The 20,693-nt window shown below is 43.5% G+C and overlaps 1 protein-coding gene across 1 annotated transcript in view; it reads left to right on the top strand.

Annotated features, from left to right (window-relative positions):
* Nucleotides 1-4,247: 4,247 nt before the first annotated feature.
* The window catches only part of LOC109885809 (AT-rich interactive domain-containing protein 5B), a 114,833-nt gene continuing 98,387 nt past the window's right edge, over nucleotides 4,248-20,693 (top strand). Inside the window, exons 1-2 of the mRNA XM_031820243.1 lie at nucleotides 4,248-4,360; nucleotides 4,689-4,943. Coding sequence (XP_031676103.1) covers nucleotides 4,340-4,360; nucleotides 4,689-4,943 — 276 coding nt within the window. The 5' untranslated portion in view covers nucleotides 4,248-4,339. The remainder of the gene's footprint in view (nucleotides 4,361-4,688; nucleotides 4,944-20,693) is intronic.

Raw genomic sequence — 20,693 nt, 5'->3', positions numbered from 1 at the left:
CATGGGACTCTGGTCTGCAGTGTGATTGGCTGGGCTGCATGGGACTCTGGTCTGCAGTGTGATTGGCTGGGCTGCATGGGACTCTGGTCTGCAGTGTGATTGGCTGGGCTGCATGGGACTCTGGTCTGCAGTGTGTTTGACTGGGCTGCATGGGACTCTGGTCTGCGGTGTGATTGGCTGGGCTGCATGGGACTCTGGTCTGCAGTGTGTTTGACTGGGCTGCATGGGACTCTGGTCTGCAGTGTGTTTGACTGGGCTGCATGGGACTCTGGTCTGCAGTGTGTTTGACTGGGCTGCATGGGACTCTGGTCTGCAGTGTGTTTGACTGGGCTGCATGGGACTCTGGTCTGCAGTGTGATTGGATGGGCTGCATGGGACTCTGGTCTGCAGTGTGTTTGACTGGGCTGCATGGGACTCTGGTCTGCAGTGTGTTTGACTGGGCTGCATGGGACTCTGGTCTGCAGTGTGTTTGACTGGGCTGCATGGGACTCTGGTCTGCAGTGTGTTTGACTGGGCTGCATGGGACTCTGGTCTGCAGTGTGATTGGATGGGCTGCATGGGACTCTGGTCTGCAGTGTGTTTGACTGGGCTGCATGGGACTCTGGTCTGCAGTGTGTTTGACTGGGCTGCATGGGACTCTGGTCTGCAGTGTGTTTGACTGGGCTGCATGGGACTCTGGTCTGCAGTGTGTTTGACTGGGCTGCATGGGACTCTGGTCTGCAGTGTGTTTGACTGGGCTGCATGGGACTCTGGTCTGCAGTGTGTTTGACTGGGCTGCATGGGACTCTGGTCTGCAGTGTGATTGACTGGGCTGCATGGGACTCTGGTCTGCAGTGTGTTTGACTGGGCTTTTCTTATCAACCTCTATTACCCCTCTGTGTGTCACATTACACTGTTTAATCATTGTCAAAGCAGCTCTTCAATCTGCAACTACAATAACATTTGATTTGATTTGAAACTGGTTGCTTCCACATTCAAATCGCTGTTAACATTTTTGTCTTGTATCTTCTGTGCAAAATTATTTTAAAAAACATGAACTGTATAATAATTATTCACATAACTTTGTGAATATTCAAACATGTTGCACATTGTAATTAACAACAGTATATAAAGTAGGCTATTATTTTCCCCTTTGTTTACAACGTAAAAGATGACATGCCTGAAGCCAAAATATATTAGGCTATTATGTGATCTATATGTGTTTGGCCTATTAGATTACATGCCTGTGTCACGTTCTGACCATAGTTCTTTTGTGTTTTCCTTGTTTTAGTGTTGGTCAGGACGTGAGCTGAGTGGGCATTCTATGTTGTGTGTCTAGTTTGTCTATTTCTATGTTTGGCCTGATATGGTTCTCAATCAGAGACAGGTATTAGTCATTCTCTCTGATTGGGAACCATATTTAGGTAGCCTGTTTTGTGGGTGGTTGTCTTCTGTCTTTGTGTCTATGTACCAGATAGGACTGTTTCGGTTTTTCACATGTGTTGTTTTGTATTTTGTAGTGTTCACGTTTATTGTCTTTATTAAACATGTTGAACTCTAACCACTCTGCGCTTTGGTCCGATCCTTCATCCACAGAGAACCGTTGCATGCCTGAATCCAAAATATATTCATCTCTTTTTGTCTGTAGCCTAATATTGTTAACAGGCTGCAACATCAAGGCATTTGAATACAGCAGCAGGCCTGTGTAATTCAGTCATTCCATGCATGCCTCCTTTTTAGCTACAACCAAAATCCCCTTCATCTATACAATTAATGACCAACAGATCTATGTTTACAGATATTATGAAGTGTCATTGATAAAATAGTCGGTGGAACAAATATAGCAATATCCTTTGACAAATCAATAGTTATATTTTTTTTAATATATATATCGTGTCCATTGTGTCCGATTACCCTCGTGACTGTTAAACGTTGCATAACGTAGCCTATAAAAAATATCTGACATTCGCCTGCAGTTTTTAATCACGTTAGCAGCGTTTATCAGGCAGGAGACTCAATTCCACATGAATAACGTCTGACTTCACAGACAGCTGCAAATAACTTCCCTTATTGTTCATTTAGCAACATTGCCTAATCCGCTGCCTTTCTTTCTCCTCATGTTCAGGCTTAAATCTTTAAAAACTATATATATGTCTATATATATATAGTGCGCTGCGTTTAGATTTACAATTTACAGTTTACAATTCACTACCTGTATAGTCTAATGTAATTGCCAATAGGCTGCACCAAATGAGTTGCATTTAGCCTAGAGGACATCATTAAAACATGTGGTATTAAAACTAGGATATTACTTAGTCATCTTGCTGCCAGCAGCAGTGAAAAGCGTGTTCCGTCCCTATCCAGAATGATTAAGTTCAGACTCTCTCAACCTCTGTACCAGCCGACCTAATGAAACTAGAAACAGGAAACCACCCGGCGGCAGTAGGCTCGGCTGTAAAGCCTCGGCTAAATTCTAAAAGCATGACTTGTCAACAGCAGTCATGTTCATGTTCGGCAGGATAAAGCCTACAGTCAAAGCTGCCTTACTGTTGCCTTACTGTTGCCTTCAGTCTTTAGAACATCACACTGTTTGGTTGTGGAGCATCAGATGGAAAAAAGCAAAATATTAACTGTTAAAAACAAAATATTAACTGTTAAAAACAATATATTAACTGTTAAAAACAAAATATTAACTGTTAAAAACAATATATTAACTGTTAAAAACAATATATTAACTGTTAAAAACAATATATTAACTGTTAAAAACAATATATTAACTGTTAAAAACAATATATTAACTGTTAAAAACAATATATTAACTGGTAAAAACAATATATTAACTGGTAAAAACAATATATTAACTGGTAAAAACAATATATTAACTGGTAAAAACAATATATTAACTGGTAAAAACAATATATTAACTGGTAAAAACAATATATTAACTGTTAAAAACAATATATTAACTGTTAAAAACAATATATTAACTGTTAAAAACAATATAACTGTTAAAAACAATATATTAACTGGTAAAAACAATATATTAACTGTTAAAAACAATATATTAACTGATAAAAACAATATATTAACTGGTAAAAACAATATATTAACTGGTAAAAACAATATATTAACTGGTAAAAACAATATATTAACTGGTAAAAACAATATATTAACTGGTAAAAACAATATATTAACGGGTAAAAACAATATATTAACTGGTAAAAACAATATATTAACTGGTAAAAACAATATATTAACTGGTAAAAACAATATATTAACTGGTAAAAACAATATATTAACTGGTAAAAACAATATATTAACTGTTAAAAACAATATATTAACGGGTAAAAACAATATATTAACGGGTAAAAACAATATATTAACGGGTAAAAAGCTATGTTAACGGGTATAGACACAATGTAACAACTAATTAACGGGTATAGACACAATGTAACAACTAATTAACTGGTATAGACACAATGTAACAACTAACGGGTATAGCCACAATGTAACAACTAATTAACGGGTATAGACACAATGCAGCAACTAATTAACGGGTATAGACACAATGCAACAACTAATTAACGGGTATAGACACAATGTAACAACTAATTAACGGGTATAGACACAATGTAACAACTAATTAACGGGTATAGACACAATGTAACAACTAATTAACGAATACAGTTTAGCTGATGCATTCTAGAAATAAGAAGAGAGAGAGGGAACAGACAGCGAGAGAGACATGGAGAGACATAGAGAGAGACAGAGGGAAGAGAGACATAGAGAGAGACATAGAGAGAGAGGGAAGAGAGAGACAGAGAGAGACATAGCGAGAGAGAAAGAGACCTTGCATCTGCAGGAAATTATATTTTTTATTATTACATATTCAAACGTCCTTGCTTCAGGTCCTGACAGAGACATAACTGTGTTATTACACATATTGGATGATTATAGGCTGAAATCGTTTTGAATAAATATAGTTTGTATCGCAGCATCACCGGTATGTGGATAGTGTCCTGTCGGCAAGAGCAAATCACAATAATTAGATCATCCAGATGTTTTAATGGATACGGATTTCACACCAGCCTCTCTATGAGGGCATGCACCCATGCCTTTTGGAATTTATCATGGCTATTTCCTTTTGCAATTCTACAACAAAAATGTACATTTGAAATAAAGTACACGGAAGAAATATTAGACGACATTTTCATACATTTTGGGTGTACTAGATTGCTAATATTTTGATTTCATATTGTCGCAGGACGCAATACTGCGTGCGCATATATTGCTCCCTTCCAGGACCGTTTAGCAGTCCATTCAAGCGGACAGTTTTGGAGTGAATGTTGAGAGCGTCGAGATGGAGCCCAACTCACTCACGGTATTTATCATTATCTACCCCGATTCTCTTTAATCGCATTTAATTTCTTAGTGATGGAAGCCAAAGTTACGGATATTGTGTTATATATAATAATAATGCATGAATACAGGAAAGTTTTTAACAACATTTTATAGGCTATTTTATAAATCATTATGTTGTTCTATCAGATAATTTGTTTTTTTAAAGTACCCTTTAAATCATATTGCGATCGTTATACGGTTTTAATGTCTCAATTCAATCAAGTGCATGTTGCTTTTGATTTGTGCTTGTTTTATATGCCTGGTACTGGGTAATCTGTGAAATTAATGACTTATCGCTGTTTCCGCAGTGGGTCGGCTCACCTTGCGGTTTTCACGGACCTTACATTTTCTACAAGGCTTTTAGGTTTGACATTGAAGCCAAACCTCGGATCCTGTCTCTGGGAGACTTTTTCCTAGTGAGGTGTAGACCCGGGGAACCGCTCTGCATAGCGGAGCTACAGCTGTTATGGGAAGAAAGAAGCAGAAAACAACTTTTATCCAGCTCCAAACTTTATTTTCTCCCCGAAGACACCCCTCACGGACGGACTGTCAGTCACGGAGAGGTGATTACACATTTTCTTTCTGCCTCATACTTTGTGTGTTAAATTATAGACTGCATTCTTCTGCGAATAACATTTAAAATAATGTCTGTGTCGGTGGTATGACCAAAATGGAGCTGCTATCTCGATTCCGCTTTCTGTGTGACACAAAAACGGGTAACACCTCGTATTTCCTCTAGTGAGACAACCGATGCGGTTATTCATGTCACATAGGCTACTAATGGGGCCTGAAATTACCTGCTGTCCTCTCTACACAATCCCCTGGCTCTAGCGCTGACTAGTCATTTTGTTTTGTCGCTTATGTTAGTTTGATGAAATAGGCCTATATATATATATATATATATATTGTATATTGTAATATATATATATATATATATTGGCCATCTGTGTGAAAGCATCGATTGTGATATTATAAAGTTGTTAGATCACTACTTTTCATGTTTCATATCCCCGTTTAGAAGAACCGTGCGGATATCCTAAGCATGAGACCATGAATCAAAAGCCGTATTTTGTCAGTGTCGAGTAGATTGCCTCATGACTGGTTGTAAATATGATGAATTGGAATTCTTGATTGTCATGGGCGTTTTGTAAAGCTACATTAACAACCTAGAGCGGGAAGGACCGCGGCAGCCGGTCTGTGAATGTGATCTGTCACGTTTATTAGACAGCTCCAAATGTTAAGCAATGCCTTTATTATAGACCTGAATCAGCTGCGTTCACACACTAGACTACAAGTATTGTAAGCGGACATTTTCTCCATACCCTCTCCGGGCTGTGGGAATTGATTTACAAGCAGATAAAGCACCAAGCTGGGATGCCTTAACGGGTCGGCTGACATTTGTGAAGGTTATTACGGAAAAGTGCTGCAGCTTCATTCCGTATCGCTGATAGGGGCATCTGCTATCAGGGCAATTTGTGAGAAAGAAAAATGCATGAAAACTTAACCCTTTAAGTGCCGCATCGACTTGATGAGTTGCGCTGCGTGCATTATTATCTGCGCTATTTCAAGAATGTAATGCATTATGGAACAAGGCAATGGAGTGGAAACGCTCAGCGGCTGGCCACATCCGTAATGTAGCGTAGTAAAGGATGAATGGATTTGATGTTGTTATGCTGCTGTAATCAGTCAGACACATTACAAAGAAAACAACTCCTCTCTCACTGTTGAACCCCCCGAGGAGCGGAGGATCACATTTCCTTCTCATAATAAGCAACAGGTTTTCTGTATCTCTGCTGCTCCGGAGAATGTCAAGGTCTCACTGCAGAAAATTGAACGATGGGGGATATTATAGAAACTTCAGCCCGAATAGAGCTGGATGTTTAGTCAATGTAACAAGGTGGAAAAGAGTAAAACCAGAGTTAACCTGCTGTTAGTTCAGTTAAGTAGACCCATATTCAGACCCTCTAACTAACTTGTCATCTGTTGGAGCTACCCTCTTCCCACCCCTCCTCCTCTCCTCCTCCTCTCCTACCCGCCTCCTCTCCTCCTCCTTCCCTCCTCCTTCTCCTCCTCCCCTCCCCCTTCACCCCCTCTCCTCTTCCTCTTCCTCCTCCCTTCTCCTCCTCCTATCCTCCTCCCCTCCCCCTTCACCACCTCTCCTCTTCCTCCTCCCTCTTCCTCCTCCTCCTCCCTCCTCCTCCCCTCCCCTCCTCCTCCCATCCCCCTTCACCCCCTCTCCTCTACCTCCTCCCTCCTCCTTCTCCTCCTCTCCTCCTCCTCCCCGCCCACATCCTCCCACAAGCATGGTGAATTATTTTCTTTCAAATGTGTTGAGTACATTTTTTATAATTACATTTTTATTGACCCTTTATTTAACTATGCCCATGACAATAAATAATTACAGTTTACATGATAGGTGTTCCAGAGACAGCAAGGTGGATAGGATTACCAGCCCAAGGACAACACTTTATTCAAAACAAGTTCAGTATAATTAAGCAATAAGGCACGCGGGGGTGTGGTATATAGCCAACTCGGAGTGCATGGACTCAGCCCTTAGCCGTGGTATATTGGCTATATATCACAAACACCCAAGGTGCCTTATTGCTGTTATAAACTGGTTACCAATATAATAAGAGCAGTAAAAATACATGTTTTGTCATACCCGTGGTATTCAGGTCTCGAACCACCCAGTTTCTAATTTAGGATAACCGATGCTAGGGTTATTGTATGTTTTATAGTTCTAATGAATGATTAGTCACGTAACCTGATAATGTTAAACTGTGTGTGTGTGTCAGCCATTAGTTCCTGAGTGTTTTAAGAGCTGCAGGAACATTAGCCCCATATGGAGAATCTAAACAACAATGTGATTGAGTGTGAACCTGGCCACTAGTAATTTGACACCCACAATGCCCCTCGCTGCCACAACATTTATACTGCCCTCAGCAAATTGGAAAACTGAATTGCATTTGCACAGAATAACTCACATCCATCAAATAAAATGGAAATTAGGTTTTGGTTTGAGAGGCACTCGATGTAAGGTATTTGTTTTAAATGTAGGCCAGATATTTTCCACACGCTGACTCTGTACCGGTATCCCCTGTATATAGCCTCCACATTGCCTCTGTACCGGTACCCCCTGTATATAGCCTCCACATTGACTCTGTACCTGTACCCCCTGTATATAGCCTCCACATTGACTCTGTACCGGTACCCCCTGTATATAGCCTCCACATTGACTCTGTACCAGTATCCCCTGTATATAGCCTCCACATTGACTCTGTACCAGTACCCCCTGTATATAGCCTCCACATTGACTCTGTACCGGTACCCCCCTATATATCCTCCACATTGACTCTGCACCGGTACCCCCTGAATATAGCCTCCACATTGACTCTGTACCGGTACCCCCTGTATATAGCCTCCACATTGACTCTGTACCAGTATCCCCTGTATATAGCCTCCACATTGACACTGTACCGGTACCCCATGTATATAGCCTCCACAGTGACTCGGTACCGGTACCCCCTGTATATAGCCTCCACATTGACTCTGTACCAGTATCCCCTGTATATAGCCTCCACATTGACACTGTACCGGCACCCCCTGTATATAGCCTCCACATTGACTCTGTACCAGTATCCCCTGTATATAGCCTCCACATTGACTCTGTACCGGTACCCCCTGTATATAGCCTCCACATTGACTCTGTACCGGTACCCCCTGTATATATCCGCCACATTGACTCTGTACCGGTACCCCCTGAATATAGCCTCCACATTGACTCTGTACCGGTACCCCCTGTATATAGTCTCCACATTGACTCTGTACCAGTATCCCCTGTATATAGCCTCCACATTGACACTGTACCGGCACCCCCTGTATATAGCCTCCACATTGACTCTGTACCAGTATCCCCTGTATATAGCCTCCACATTGACTCTGTACCGGTACCCCATGTATATAGCCTCCACATTGACTCTGTACCGGTACCCCCTGTAAATAGCCTCCACATTGACTCTGTACCGGTACCCCCTGTATATAGCCTCCACATTGACTCTGTACCGGTACCTCCTGTATATAGCCTCTACATTGACTCTGTACCGGTACCCCCTGTATATAGCCTCCACATTGACTCTGTACCAGTACCTCCTGTATATAGCCTCCACATTGACTCTGTACTGGTACCCCCTGTATATAGCCTCCACATTGACTCTGTACTGGTACCCGCTGTATATAGCCTCCACATTGACTCTGTACCAGTACCCCCTGTATATAGCCTCCACATTGACTCTGTACCAGTACCTCCTGTATATAGCCTCCACATTGACTCTGTACCAGTACCTCCTGTATATAGCCTCCACATTGACTCTGTACCAGTACCTCCTGTATATAGCCTCCACATTGACTCTGTACCGGTACCTCCTGTATATAGTCTCCACATTGACTCTGTACCAGTACCACCTGTATATAGCCTCCACATTGACTCTGTACCGGTACCTCCTGTATATAGTCTCCACATTGACTCTGTACCAGTACCACCTGTATATAGCCTCCACATTGCCTCTGTACCGGTACCCCCTGTATATAGCCTCCACATTGACTCTGTACCAGTACCACCTGTATATAGCCTCCACATTGACTCTGTACCGGTACCACCTGTATATAGCCTCCACATTGACTCTGTACCAGTACCTCCTGTATATAGCCTCCACATTGACTCTGTAGCGTAATACCCTGTATATAGCCTCCACATTGACTCTGTACCGGTACCACCTGTATATAGCCTCCACATTGACTCTGTACCGGTACTCCCTGTATATAGCCATGTTATTACCTGGTACTCCCTGTATATAGCCATGCTATTACCTGGTACTCCCTGTATATAGCCATGCTATTACCTGGTACTCCCTGTATATAGCCATGTTATTACCTGGTACTCCCTGTATATAGCCATGTTATTACCTGGTACTCCCTGTATATAGCCATGCTATTACCTGGTACTCCCTGTATATAGCCATGTTATTACCTGGTACTTCCTGTATATAGCCATGTTATTACCTGGTACTCCCTGTATATAACCATGTTATTACCTGGTACTCCCTGTATATAGCCATGTTATTACCTGGTACTTCCTGTATAAAGCCATGTTATTACCTGGTAGCACAGTGTAATGTAGCCATGTTGTTACCTGGTAGCACAGTGTAATGTAGCCATGTTATTACCTGGTAGCACAGTGTAATGAGGCCCATGTTATTACCTGGTAGTACAGTGTAATGAGGCCATGTTATTACCTGATAGCACAGTGTAATGTAGCCATGTTATTACCTGGTAGCACAGTGTAATGAGGCCCATGTTATTACCTGGTAGCACAGTGTAATGAGGCCCATGTTATTACCTGGTAGCACAGTGTAATGTAGCCATGTTATTACCTGGTTGCACAGTGTAATGTAGCCATGTTATTACCTGGTAGCACAGTGTAATGTAGCCATGTTATTACCTGGTAGCACAGTGTAATGTAGCCATGTTATTACCTAGTAGCACAGTGTAATGAGGCCCATGTTACTACCTGGTAGCACAGTGTAATGTAGGTGTTATTATGTGTGATGTCATCAGTTGTTGTGTATTTATTCATCAGATGGAAGGCCGTGGTGTTATTATGTGTGATGTCATCAGTTGGAACAGAACAGAAACTAGAATAGGTTAGGCCATGGTCTTAAATGACATCCTGTTCCCTAGTGCACTATGGGGACCAATGGGCTCTGGTCAAAAGTAGTGCAATAAGAAGGGAATAGGGTGTCATTTGGGATGCACGCTGGGAGCTAAACTAAAGTATATTGTCCTCATGGTTTCCATGATATTGGAGCCAGTTGTTGGACAGCTTTCTCCTCTCTGTGAATATCAGCAGCACACTGCCGAAGCTGCGGCCGCCCTGGCAACCCCCAGGAATAATGCTTTTAGTCAGGCAGAAGTAAAACAGCTTTCTATAAATAGATCAGTATCTGAATCCATCAGCAGTTTGACTATGTTACTCTGCCTAGCTGTTGTAACACTACACATCAACACTAAGCTCCCTCAACTGTATGTTACTCTGCCTAGCTGTGGTAACACTACACATCAACACTAAGCTCCCTCAACTGTATGTTACTCTGCCTAGCTGTTGTAACACTACACATCAACACTACACATCAACACTAAGCTCCCTCAACTGTACGTTACTCTGCCTAGCTGTTGTAACACTACACATCAACACTACACATCAACACTAAGCTCCCTCAACTGTACGTTACTCTGCCTAGCTGTTGTAACACTACACATCAACACTAAGCTCCCTCAACTGTATGTTACTCTGCCTAGCTGTTGTAACACTACACATCAACACTAAGCTCCCTCAACTGTACGTTACTCTGCCTAGCTGTTGTAACACTACACATCAACACTAAGCTCCCTCAACTGTACGTTACTCTGCCTAGCTGTTGTAACACTACACATCAACACTAAGCTCCCTCAACTGTACGTTACTCTGCCTAGCTGTTGTAACACTACACATCAACACTAAGCTCCCTCAACTGTATGTTACTGTGCCTAGCTGTTGTAACACTACACATCAACACTAAGCTCCCTCAACTGTATGTTACTCTGCCTAGCTGTGGTAACACTACACATCAACACTAAGCTCCCTCAACTGTATGTTACTCTGCCTAGCTGTGGTAACACTACACATCAACACTAAGCTCCCTCAACTGTATGTTACTCTGCCTAGCTGTTGTAACACTACACATCAACACTAAGCTCCCTCAACTGTATGTTACTCTGCCTAGCTGTGGTAACACTACACATCAACACTAAGCTCCCTCAACTGTATGTTACTCTGCCTAGCTGTGGTAACACTACACATCAACACTAAGCTCCCTCAACTGTACGTTACTCTGCCTAGCTGTTGTAACACTACACATCAACACTAAGCTCCCTCAACTGTACGTTACTCTGCCTAGCTGTGGTAACACTACACATCAACACTAAGCTCCCTCAACTGTATGTTACTCTGCCTAGCTGTGGTAACACTACACATCAACACTAAGCTCCCTCAACTGTACGTTACTCTGCCTAGCTGTTGTAACACTACACATCAACACTAAGCTCCCTCAACTGTATGTTACTCTGCCTAGCTGTTGTAACACTACACATCAACACTACACATCAACACTAAGCTCCCTCAACTGTACGTTACTCTGCCTAGCTGTGGTAACACTACACATCAACACTAAGCTCCCTCAACTGTACGTTACTCTGCCTAGCTGTGGTAACACTACACATCAACACTAAGCTCCCTCAACTGTATGTTACTCTGCCTAGCTGTGGTAACACTACACATCAACACTAAGCTCCCTCAACTGTATGTTACTCTGCCTAGCTGTTGTAACACTACACATCAACACTAAGCTCCCTCAACTGTATGTTACTCTGCCTAGCTGTGGTAACACTACACATCAACACTAAGCTCCCTCAACTGTATGTTACTCTGCCTAGCTGTTGTAACACTACACATCAACACTAAGCTCCCTCAACTGTACGTTACTCTGCCTAGCTGTGGTAACACTACACATCAACACTAAGCTCCCTCAACTGTACGTTACTCTGCCTAGCTGTGGTAACACTACACATCAACACTAAGCTCCCTCAACTGTAGGTTACTCTGCCTAGCTGTGGTAACACTACACATCAACACTAAGCTCCCTCAACTGTATGTTACTCTGCCTAGCTGTGGTAACACTACACATCAACACTAAGCTCCCTCAACTGTATGTTACTCTGCCTAGCTGTGGTAACACTACACATCAACACTAAGCTCCCTCAACTGTATGTTACTCTGCCTAGCTGTTGTAACACTACACACCAACACTACACATCAACACTAAGCTCCCTCAACTGTACGTTACTCTGCCTAGCTGTGGTAACACTACACATCAACACTACACATCAACACTAAGCTCCCTCAACTGTATGTTACTCTGCCTAGCTGTTGTAACACTACACATCAACACTACACATCAACACTAAGCTCCCTCAACTGTACGTTACTCTGCCTAGCTGTGGTAACACTACACATCAACACTAAGCTCCCTCAACTGTACGTTACTCTGCCTAGCTGTGGTAACACTACACATCAACACTAAGCTCCCTCAACTGTATGTTACTCTGCCTAGCTGTTGTAACACTACACATCAACACTAAGCTCCCTCAACTGTATGTTACTCTGCCTAGCTGTGGTAACACTACACATCAACACTAAGCTCCCTCAACTGTATGTTACTCTGCCTAGCTGTGGTAACACTACACATCAACACTAAGCTCCCTCAACTGTACGTTACTCTGCCTAGCTGTTGTAACACTACACATCAACACTAAGCTCCCTCAACTGTACGTTACTCTGCCTAGCTGTGGTAACACTACACATCAACACTAAGCTCCCTCAACTGTATGTTACTCTGCCTAGCTGTGGTAACACTACACATCAACACTAAGCTCCCTCAACTGTACGTTACTCTGCCTAGCTGTTGTAACACTACACATCAACACTAAGCTCCCTCAACTGTACGTTACTCTGCCTAGCTGTTGTAACACTACACATCAACACTAAGCTCCCTCAACTGTATGTTACTCTGCCTAGCTGTGGTAACACTACACATCAACACTAAGCTCCCTCAACTGTACGTTACTCTGCCTAGCTGTGGTAACACTACACATCAACACTAAGCTCCCTCAACTGTATGTTACTCTGCCTAGCTGTGGTAACACTACACATCAACACTAAGCTCCCTCAACTGTACGTTACTCTGCCTAGCTGTTGTAACACTACACATCAACACTAAGCTCCCTCAACTGTACGTTACTCTGCCTAGCTGTTGTAACACTACACATCAACACTAAGCTCCCTCAACTGTATGTTACTCTGCCTAGCTGTGGTAACACTACACATCAACACTAAGCTCCCTCAACTGTACGTTACTCTGCCTAGCTGTGGTAACACTACACATCAACACTAAGCTCCCTCAACTGTATGTTACTCTGCCTAGCTGTTGTAACACTACACATCAACACTAAGCTCCCTCAACTGTATGTTACTCTGCCTAGCTGTTGTAACACTACACATCAACACTAAGCTCCCTCAACTGTATGTTACTCTGCCTAGCTGTGGTAACACTACACATCAACACTAAGCTCCCTCAACTGTATGTTACTCTGCCTAGCTGTTGTAACACTACACATCAACACTAAGCTCCCTCAACTGTACGTTACTCTGCCTAGCTGTTGTAACACTACACATCAACACTAAGCTCCCTCAACTGTATGTTACTCTGGCTAGCTGTGGTAACACTACACATCAACACTAAGCTCCCTCAACTGTATGTTACTCTGCCTAGCTGTGGTAACACTACACATCAACACTAAGCTCCCTCAACTGTATGTTACTCTGCCTAGCTGTGGTAACACTACACATCAACACTAAGCTCCCTCAACTGTATGTTACTCTGCCTAGCTGTTGTAACACTACACATCAACACTAAGCTCCCTCAACTGTACGTTACTCTGCCTAGCTGTGGTAACACTACACATCAACACTAAGCTCCCTCAACTGTACGTTACTCTGCCTAGCTGTGGTAACACTACACATCAACACTAAGCTCCCTCAACTGTACGTTACTCTGCCTAGCTGTTGTAACACTACACATCAACACTAAGCTCCCTCAACTGTATGTTACTCTGCCTAGCTGTTGTAACACTACACATCAACACTAAGCTCCCTCAACTGTACGTTACTCTGCCTAGCTGTGGTAACACTACACATCAACACTAAGCTCCCTCAACTGTACGTTACTCTGCCTAGCTGTTGTAACACTACACATCAACACTAAGCTCCCTCAACTGTACGTTACTCTGCCTAGCTGTGGTAACACTACACATCAACACTAAGCTCCCTCAACTGTATGTTACTCTGCCTAGCTGTTGTAACACTACACATCAACACTAAGCTCCCTCAACTGTACGTTACTCTGCCTAGCTGTTGTAACACTACACATCAACACTAAGCTCCCTCAACTGTACGTTACTCTGCCTAGCTGTGGTAACACTACACATCAACACTAAGCTCCCTCAACTGTATGTTACTCTGCCTAGCTGTTGTAACACTACACATCAACACTAAGCTCCCTCAACTGTATGTTACTCTGCCTAGCTGTTGTAACACTACACATCAACACTAAGCTCCCTCAACTGTATGTTACTCTGCCTAGCTGTGGTAACACTACACATCAACACTAAGCTCCCTCAACTGTATGTTACTCTGGCTAGCTGTGGTAACACTACACATCAACACTAAGCTCCCTCAACTGTATGTTACTCTGCCTAGCTGTGGTAACACTACACATCAACACTAAGCTCCCTCAACTGTATGTTACTCTGCCTAGCTGTGGTAACACTACACATCAACACTAAGCTCCCTCAACTGTATGTTACTCTGCCTAGCTGTGGTAACACTACACATCAACACTAAGCTCCCTCAACTGTATGTTACTCTGCCTAGCTGTTGTAACACTACACATCAACACTAAGCTCCCTCAACTGTATGTTACTCTGCCTAGCTGTTGTAACACTACACATCAACACTAAGCTCCCTCAACTGTACGTTACTCTGCCTAGCTGTGGTAACACTACACATCAACACTAAGCTCCCTCAACTGTACGTTACTCTGCCTAGCTGTGGTAACACTACACATCAACACTAAGCTCCCTCAACTGTACGTTACTCTGCCTAGCTGTTGTAACACTACACATCAACACTAAGCTCCCTCAACTGTATGTTACTCTGCCTAGCTGTTGTAACACTACACATCAACACTAAGCTCCCTCAACTGTACGTTACTCTGCCTAGCTGTGGTAACACTACACATCAACACTAAGCTCCCTCAACTGTACGTTACTCTGCCTAGCTGTTGTAACACTACACATCAACACTAAGCTCCCTCAACTGTACGTTACTCTGCCTAGCTGTGGTAACACTACACATCAACACTAAGCTCCCTCAACTGTATGTTACTCTGCCTAGCTGTTGTAACACTACACATCAACACTAAGCTCCCTCAACTGTACGTTACTCTGCCTAGCTGTTGTAACACTACACATCAACACTAAGCTCCCTCAACTGTATGTTACTCTGCCTAGCTGTGGTAACACTACACATCAACACTAAGCTCCCTCAACTGTATGTTACTCTGCCTAGCTGTGGTAACACTACACATCAACACTAAGCTCCCTCAACTGTACGTTACTCTGCCTAGCTGTGGTAACACTACACATCAACACTAAGCTCCCTCAACTGTATGTTACTCTGCCTAGCTGTGGTAACACTACACATCAACACTAAGCTCCCTCAACTGTACGTTACTCTGCCTAGCTGTGGTAACACTACACATCAACACTAAGCTCCCTCAACTGTACGTTACTCTGCCTAGCTGTGGTAACACTACACATCAACACTAAGCTCCCTCAACTGTATGTTACTCTGCCTAGCTGTGGTAACACTACACATCAACACTAAGCTCCCTCAACTGTATGTTACTCTGCCTAGCTGTGGTAACACTACACATCAACACTAAGCTCCCTCAACTGTACATTACTCTGCCTAGCTGTTGTAACTCTACACATCAACACTAAGCTCCCTCAACTGTATGTTACTCTGCCTAGCTGTTGTAACACTACACATCAACACTAAGCTCCCTCAACTGTACGTTACTCTGCCTAGCTGTGGTAACACTACACATCAACACTAAGCTCCCTCAACTGTATGTTACTCTGCCTAGCTGTTGTAACACTACACATCAACACTAAGCTCCCTCAACTGTACGTTACTCTGCCTAGCTGTGGTAACACTACACATCAACACTAAGCTCCCTCAACTGTATGTTACTCTGCCTAGCTGTGGTAACACTACACATCAACACTAAGCTCCCTCAACTGTACGTTACTCTGCCTAGCTGTGGTAACACTACACATCAACACTAAGCTCCCTCAACTGTATGTTACTCTGCCTAGCTGTTGTAACACTACACATCAACACTAAGCTCCCTCAACTGTACGTTACTCTGCCTAGCTGTGGTAACACTACACATCAACACTAAGCTCCCTCAACTGTACGTTACTCTGCCTAGCTGTGGTAACACTACACATCAACACTAAGCTCCCTCAACTGTACGTTACTCTGCCTAGCTGTTGTAACACTACACATCAACACTAAGCTCCCTCAACTGTACGTTACTCTGCCTAGCTGTTGTAACACTACACATCAACACTAAGCTCCCTCAACTGTACGTTACTCTGCCTAGCTGTGGTAACACTACACATCAACACTAAGCTCCCTCAACTGTACGTTACTCTGCCTAGCTGTTGTAACACTACACATCAACACTAAGCTCCCTCAACTGTACGTTACTCTGCCTAGCTGTGGTAACACTACACATCAACACTAAGCTCCCTCAACTGTATGTTACTCTGCCTAGCTGTTGTAACACTACACATCAACACTAAGCTCCCTCAACTGTACGTTACTCTGCCTAGCTGTTGTAACACTACACATCAACACTAAGCTCCCTCAACTGTATGTTACTCTGCCTAGCTGTGGTAACACTACACATCAACACTAAGCTCCCTCAACTGTATGTTACTCTGCCTAGCTGTGGTAACACTACACATCAACACTAAGCTCCCTCAACTGTACGTTACTCTGCCTAGCTGTGGTAACACTACACATCAACACTAAGCTCCCTCAACTGTATGTTACTCTGCCTAGCTGTGGTAACACTACACATCAACACTAAGCTCCCTCAACTGTACGTTACTCTGCCTAGCTGTGGTAACACTACACATCAACACTAAGCTCCCTCAACTGTACGTTACTCTGCCTAGCTGTGGTAACACTACACATCAACACTAAGCTCCCTCAACTGTATGTTACTCTGCCTAGCTGTGGTAACACTACACATCAACACTAAGCTCCCTCAACTGTATGTTACTCTGCCTAGCTGTGGTAACACTACACATCAACACTAAGCTCCCTCAACTGTACATTACTCTGCCTAGCTGTTGTAACTCTACACATCAACACTAAGCTCCCTCAACTGTATGTTACTCTGCCTAGCTGTTGTAACACTACACATCAACACTAAGCTCCCTCAACTGTACGTTACTCTGCCTAGCTGTGGTAACACTACACATCAACACTAAGCTCCCTCAACTGTATGTTACTCTGCCTAGCTGTTGTAACACTACACATCAACACTAAGCTCCCTCAACTGTACGTTACTCTGCCTAGCTGTGGTAACACTACACATCAACACTAAGCTCCCTCAACTGTACGTTACTCTGCCTAGCTGTTGTAACACTACACATCAACACTAAGCTCCCTCAACTGTACGTTACTCTGCCTAGCTGTTGTAACACTACACATCAACACTAAGCTCCCTCAACTGTATGTTACTCTGCCTAGCTGTGGTAACACTACACATCAACACTAAGCTCCCTCAACTGTACGTTACTCTGCCTAGCTGTTGTAACACTACACATCAACACTAAGCTCCCTCAACTGTACGTTACTCTGCCTAGCTGTTGTAACACTACACATCAACACTAAGCTCCCTCAACTGTATGTTACTCTGCCTAGCTGTGGTAACACTACACATCAACACTAAGCTCCCTCAACTGTATGTTACTCTGCCTAGCTGTGGTAACACTACACATCAACACTAAGCTCCCTCAACTGTATGTTACTCTGCCTAGCTGTGGTAACACTACACATCAACACTAAGCTCCCTCAACTGTATGTTACTCTGCCTAGCTGTGGTAACACTACACATCAACACTAAGCTCCCTCAACTGTATGTTACTCTGCCTAGCTGTGGTAACACTACACATCAACACTAAGCTCCCTCAACTGTACGTTACTCTGCCTAGCTGTGGTAACACTACACATCAACACTAAGCTCCCTCAACTGTATGTTACTCTGCCTAGCTGTGGTAACACTACACATCAACACTAAGCTCCCTCAACTGTACGTTACTCTGCCTAGCTGTTGTAACACTACACATCAACACTAAGCTCCCTCAACTGTATGTTACTCTGCCTAGCTGTTGTAACACTACACATCAACACTAAGCTCCCTCAACTGTATGTTACTCTGCCTAGCTGTTGTAACACTACACATCAACACTAAGCTCCCTCAACTGTATGTTACTCTGCCTAGCTGTTGTAACACTACACATCAACACTAAGCTCCCTCAACTGTACGTTACTCTGCCTAGCTGTTGTAACACTACACATCAACACTAAGCTCCCTCAACTGTACGTTACTCTGCCTAGCTGTGGTAACACTACACATCAACACTAAGCTCCCTCAACTGTATGTTACTCTGCCTAGCTGTTGTAACACTACACATCAACACTAAGCTCCCTCAACTGTACTTTACTCTGCCTAGCTGTGGTAACACTACACATCAACACTAAGCTCTAGTGTAGCTGAGACGAGTTCCCCTACTGCTCCAGCCAAGTGGTTTGACAGGCATGTCATACACTATATATACCAAAGTATATGGACGCCCCTTTAAATTAGTCGATTCTGGCTATTTCAGCTACACCCGTTGCTGACAGGTGTATAAAACCGACCACATAGCCATGCATTCTCCATAGATAAACATTGTCAGTAGAATGACCCCTACTGAAGAGCTCAGCGACTTTCATAGAATGCCACCTTTCCAACAAGTCAGTTTTCTGCCCTGCTAGAGCTGCCCTGGTCAACTGTAAGTGCTGTTATTGTGAAGTGGAAATGTCTAGGAGCAACAACGGCTCAGCCACCAAGTGGTAGGCCACACAGGCCTCACAGAACGGGACTGCAGAGTGATTTAACACTCACTACCAAGTTCCAAACTGCCCTGGAAGCAACGTCAGCACAAGAACTGTTCGTCGGGAGCTTCATGAAATGGGTTTCCATGGCCTAGAAGCCGCACACAAGCCTAAGATCACCATGCGTGATGCCAAGCGTTGGCTGGAGTGGTGTAAATCTCGCCGCTATTGGACTCTCGATGGTGGAAACACGTTCTCTGGAGTGATGAATCACACTTCACCATCTGGGAGTCCGACTGACGAATCTGGGTTTGGCAGATGCCAGAAGAACGCTACCTGGCCGAATGCATAGTGCCAACTGCAAAGTTGGTGGAGGAGGAATAATGTTCTGGGGCTGTTTTTCCTTCGTTCCTGTGAAGGGAAATCTTAACGCTACAACATACAATGACATTCTAGACGATTCTGTGCTTCCAACTTTGTAGCAACAGTTTGGGGAAGGCCCTTTCCTGTTTCAGCATGACAATGTCCCCGTGCACAAAGCGATGTCCAATCAGAAATGGTTTGTCAAGATCACTGTGGAAGAACTTTACTGGCCTGCACAGAGCCCTGACCTCAACCCCATTGAACACCTTTGGTATAAATTGGAACGCTGACTGCGAGCCAGGCCTAATCGCCCAACATCAGTGGCAAGTCCCCTCAGCAATGTACCCACATTTAGTGGAAAGCCTCTCCAGAAGAGTGGAGGCTGTTATAGCAGCAAAGGGGAGAACAAAATTCATATTAATGCCCATGATTTTGGAATGAGATTTTCGACAAGTAGGTGCCCACATACTTTTGGTCATGTAGTCTCTAGTCTCTCTCTCTCTCTCTCTCTCTGTTGTTATTGAGAGGACTAAACAGGCAGCCCTGTGACTTGGGACTAAACAGTCAGCCCTGTGACTTGGGTCTAAACAGTCAGCCCTGTGACTTGGGACTAAACAGTCAGCCCTGTAATTTGGGACTAAACAGTCAGCCCTGTGACTTGGGACTATTCAGTCAGCCCTGTTTCTTGGGACTAAACAGTCAGCCCTGTAACTTGGGACTAAACAGTCAGCCCTGTGACTTGGACTAAACAGTCAGCCCTGTGACTTGGACTAAACAGTCAGCCCTGTGACTTGGACTAAACAGTCAGCCCTGTAACTTGGGACCAAACAGGCATTTCTGTAATTTGGGACCAAACAGTCAGCCCTGTAATTTGGGACTATTCAGTCAGCCCTGTGACTTGGGACTATTCAGTCAGCCCTGTGACTTGGGACTAAACAGTCAGCCCTGTAACTTGGGACTAAACAGTCAGCCCTGTGACTTGGACTAAACAGTCAGCCCTTTAACTTGGGACCAAACAGGCAGCCCTGTGACTTGGACTAAACAGGCAGCCCTGTGACTT

The sequence above is a fragment of the Oncorhynchus kisutch genome, unplaced genomic scaffold, assembly GCF_002021735.2.
Source record: "Oncorhynchus kisutch isolate 150728-3 unplaced genomic scaffold, Okis_V2 scaffold3147, whole genome shotgun sequence".
In the NCBI taxonomy this organism is placed as follows: domain Eukaryota; kingdom Metazoa; phylum Chordata; class Actinopteri; order Salmoniformes; family Salmonidae; genus Oncorhynchus; species Oncorhynchus kisutch.
The sequence above is the reverse complement of the archived record's forward strand: the minus strand, read 5'-3'. Positions and strand labels throughout refer to the sequence as shown.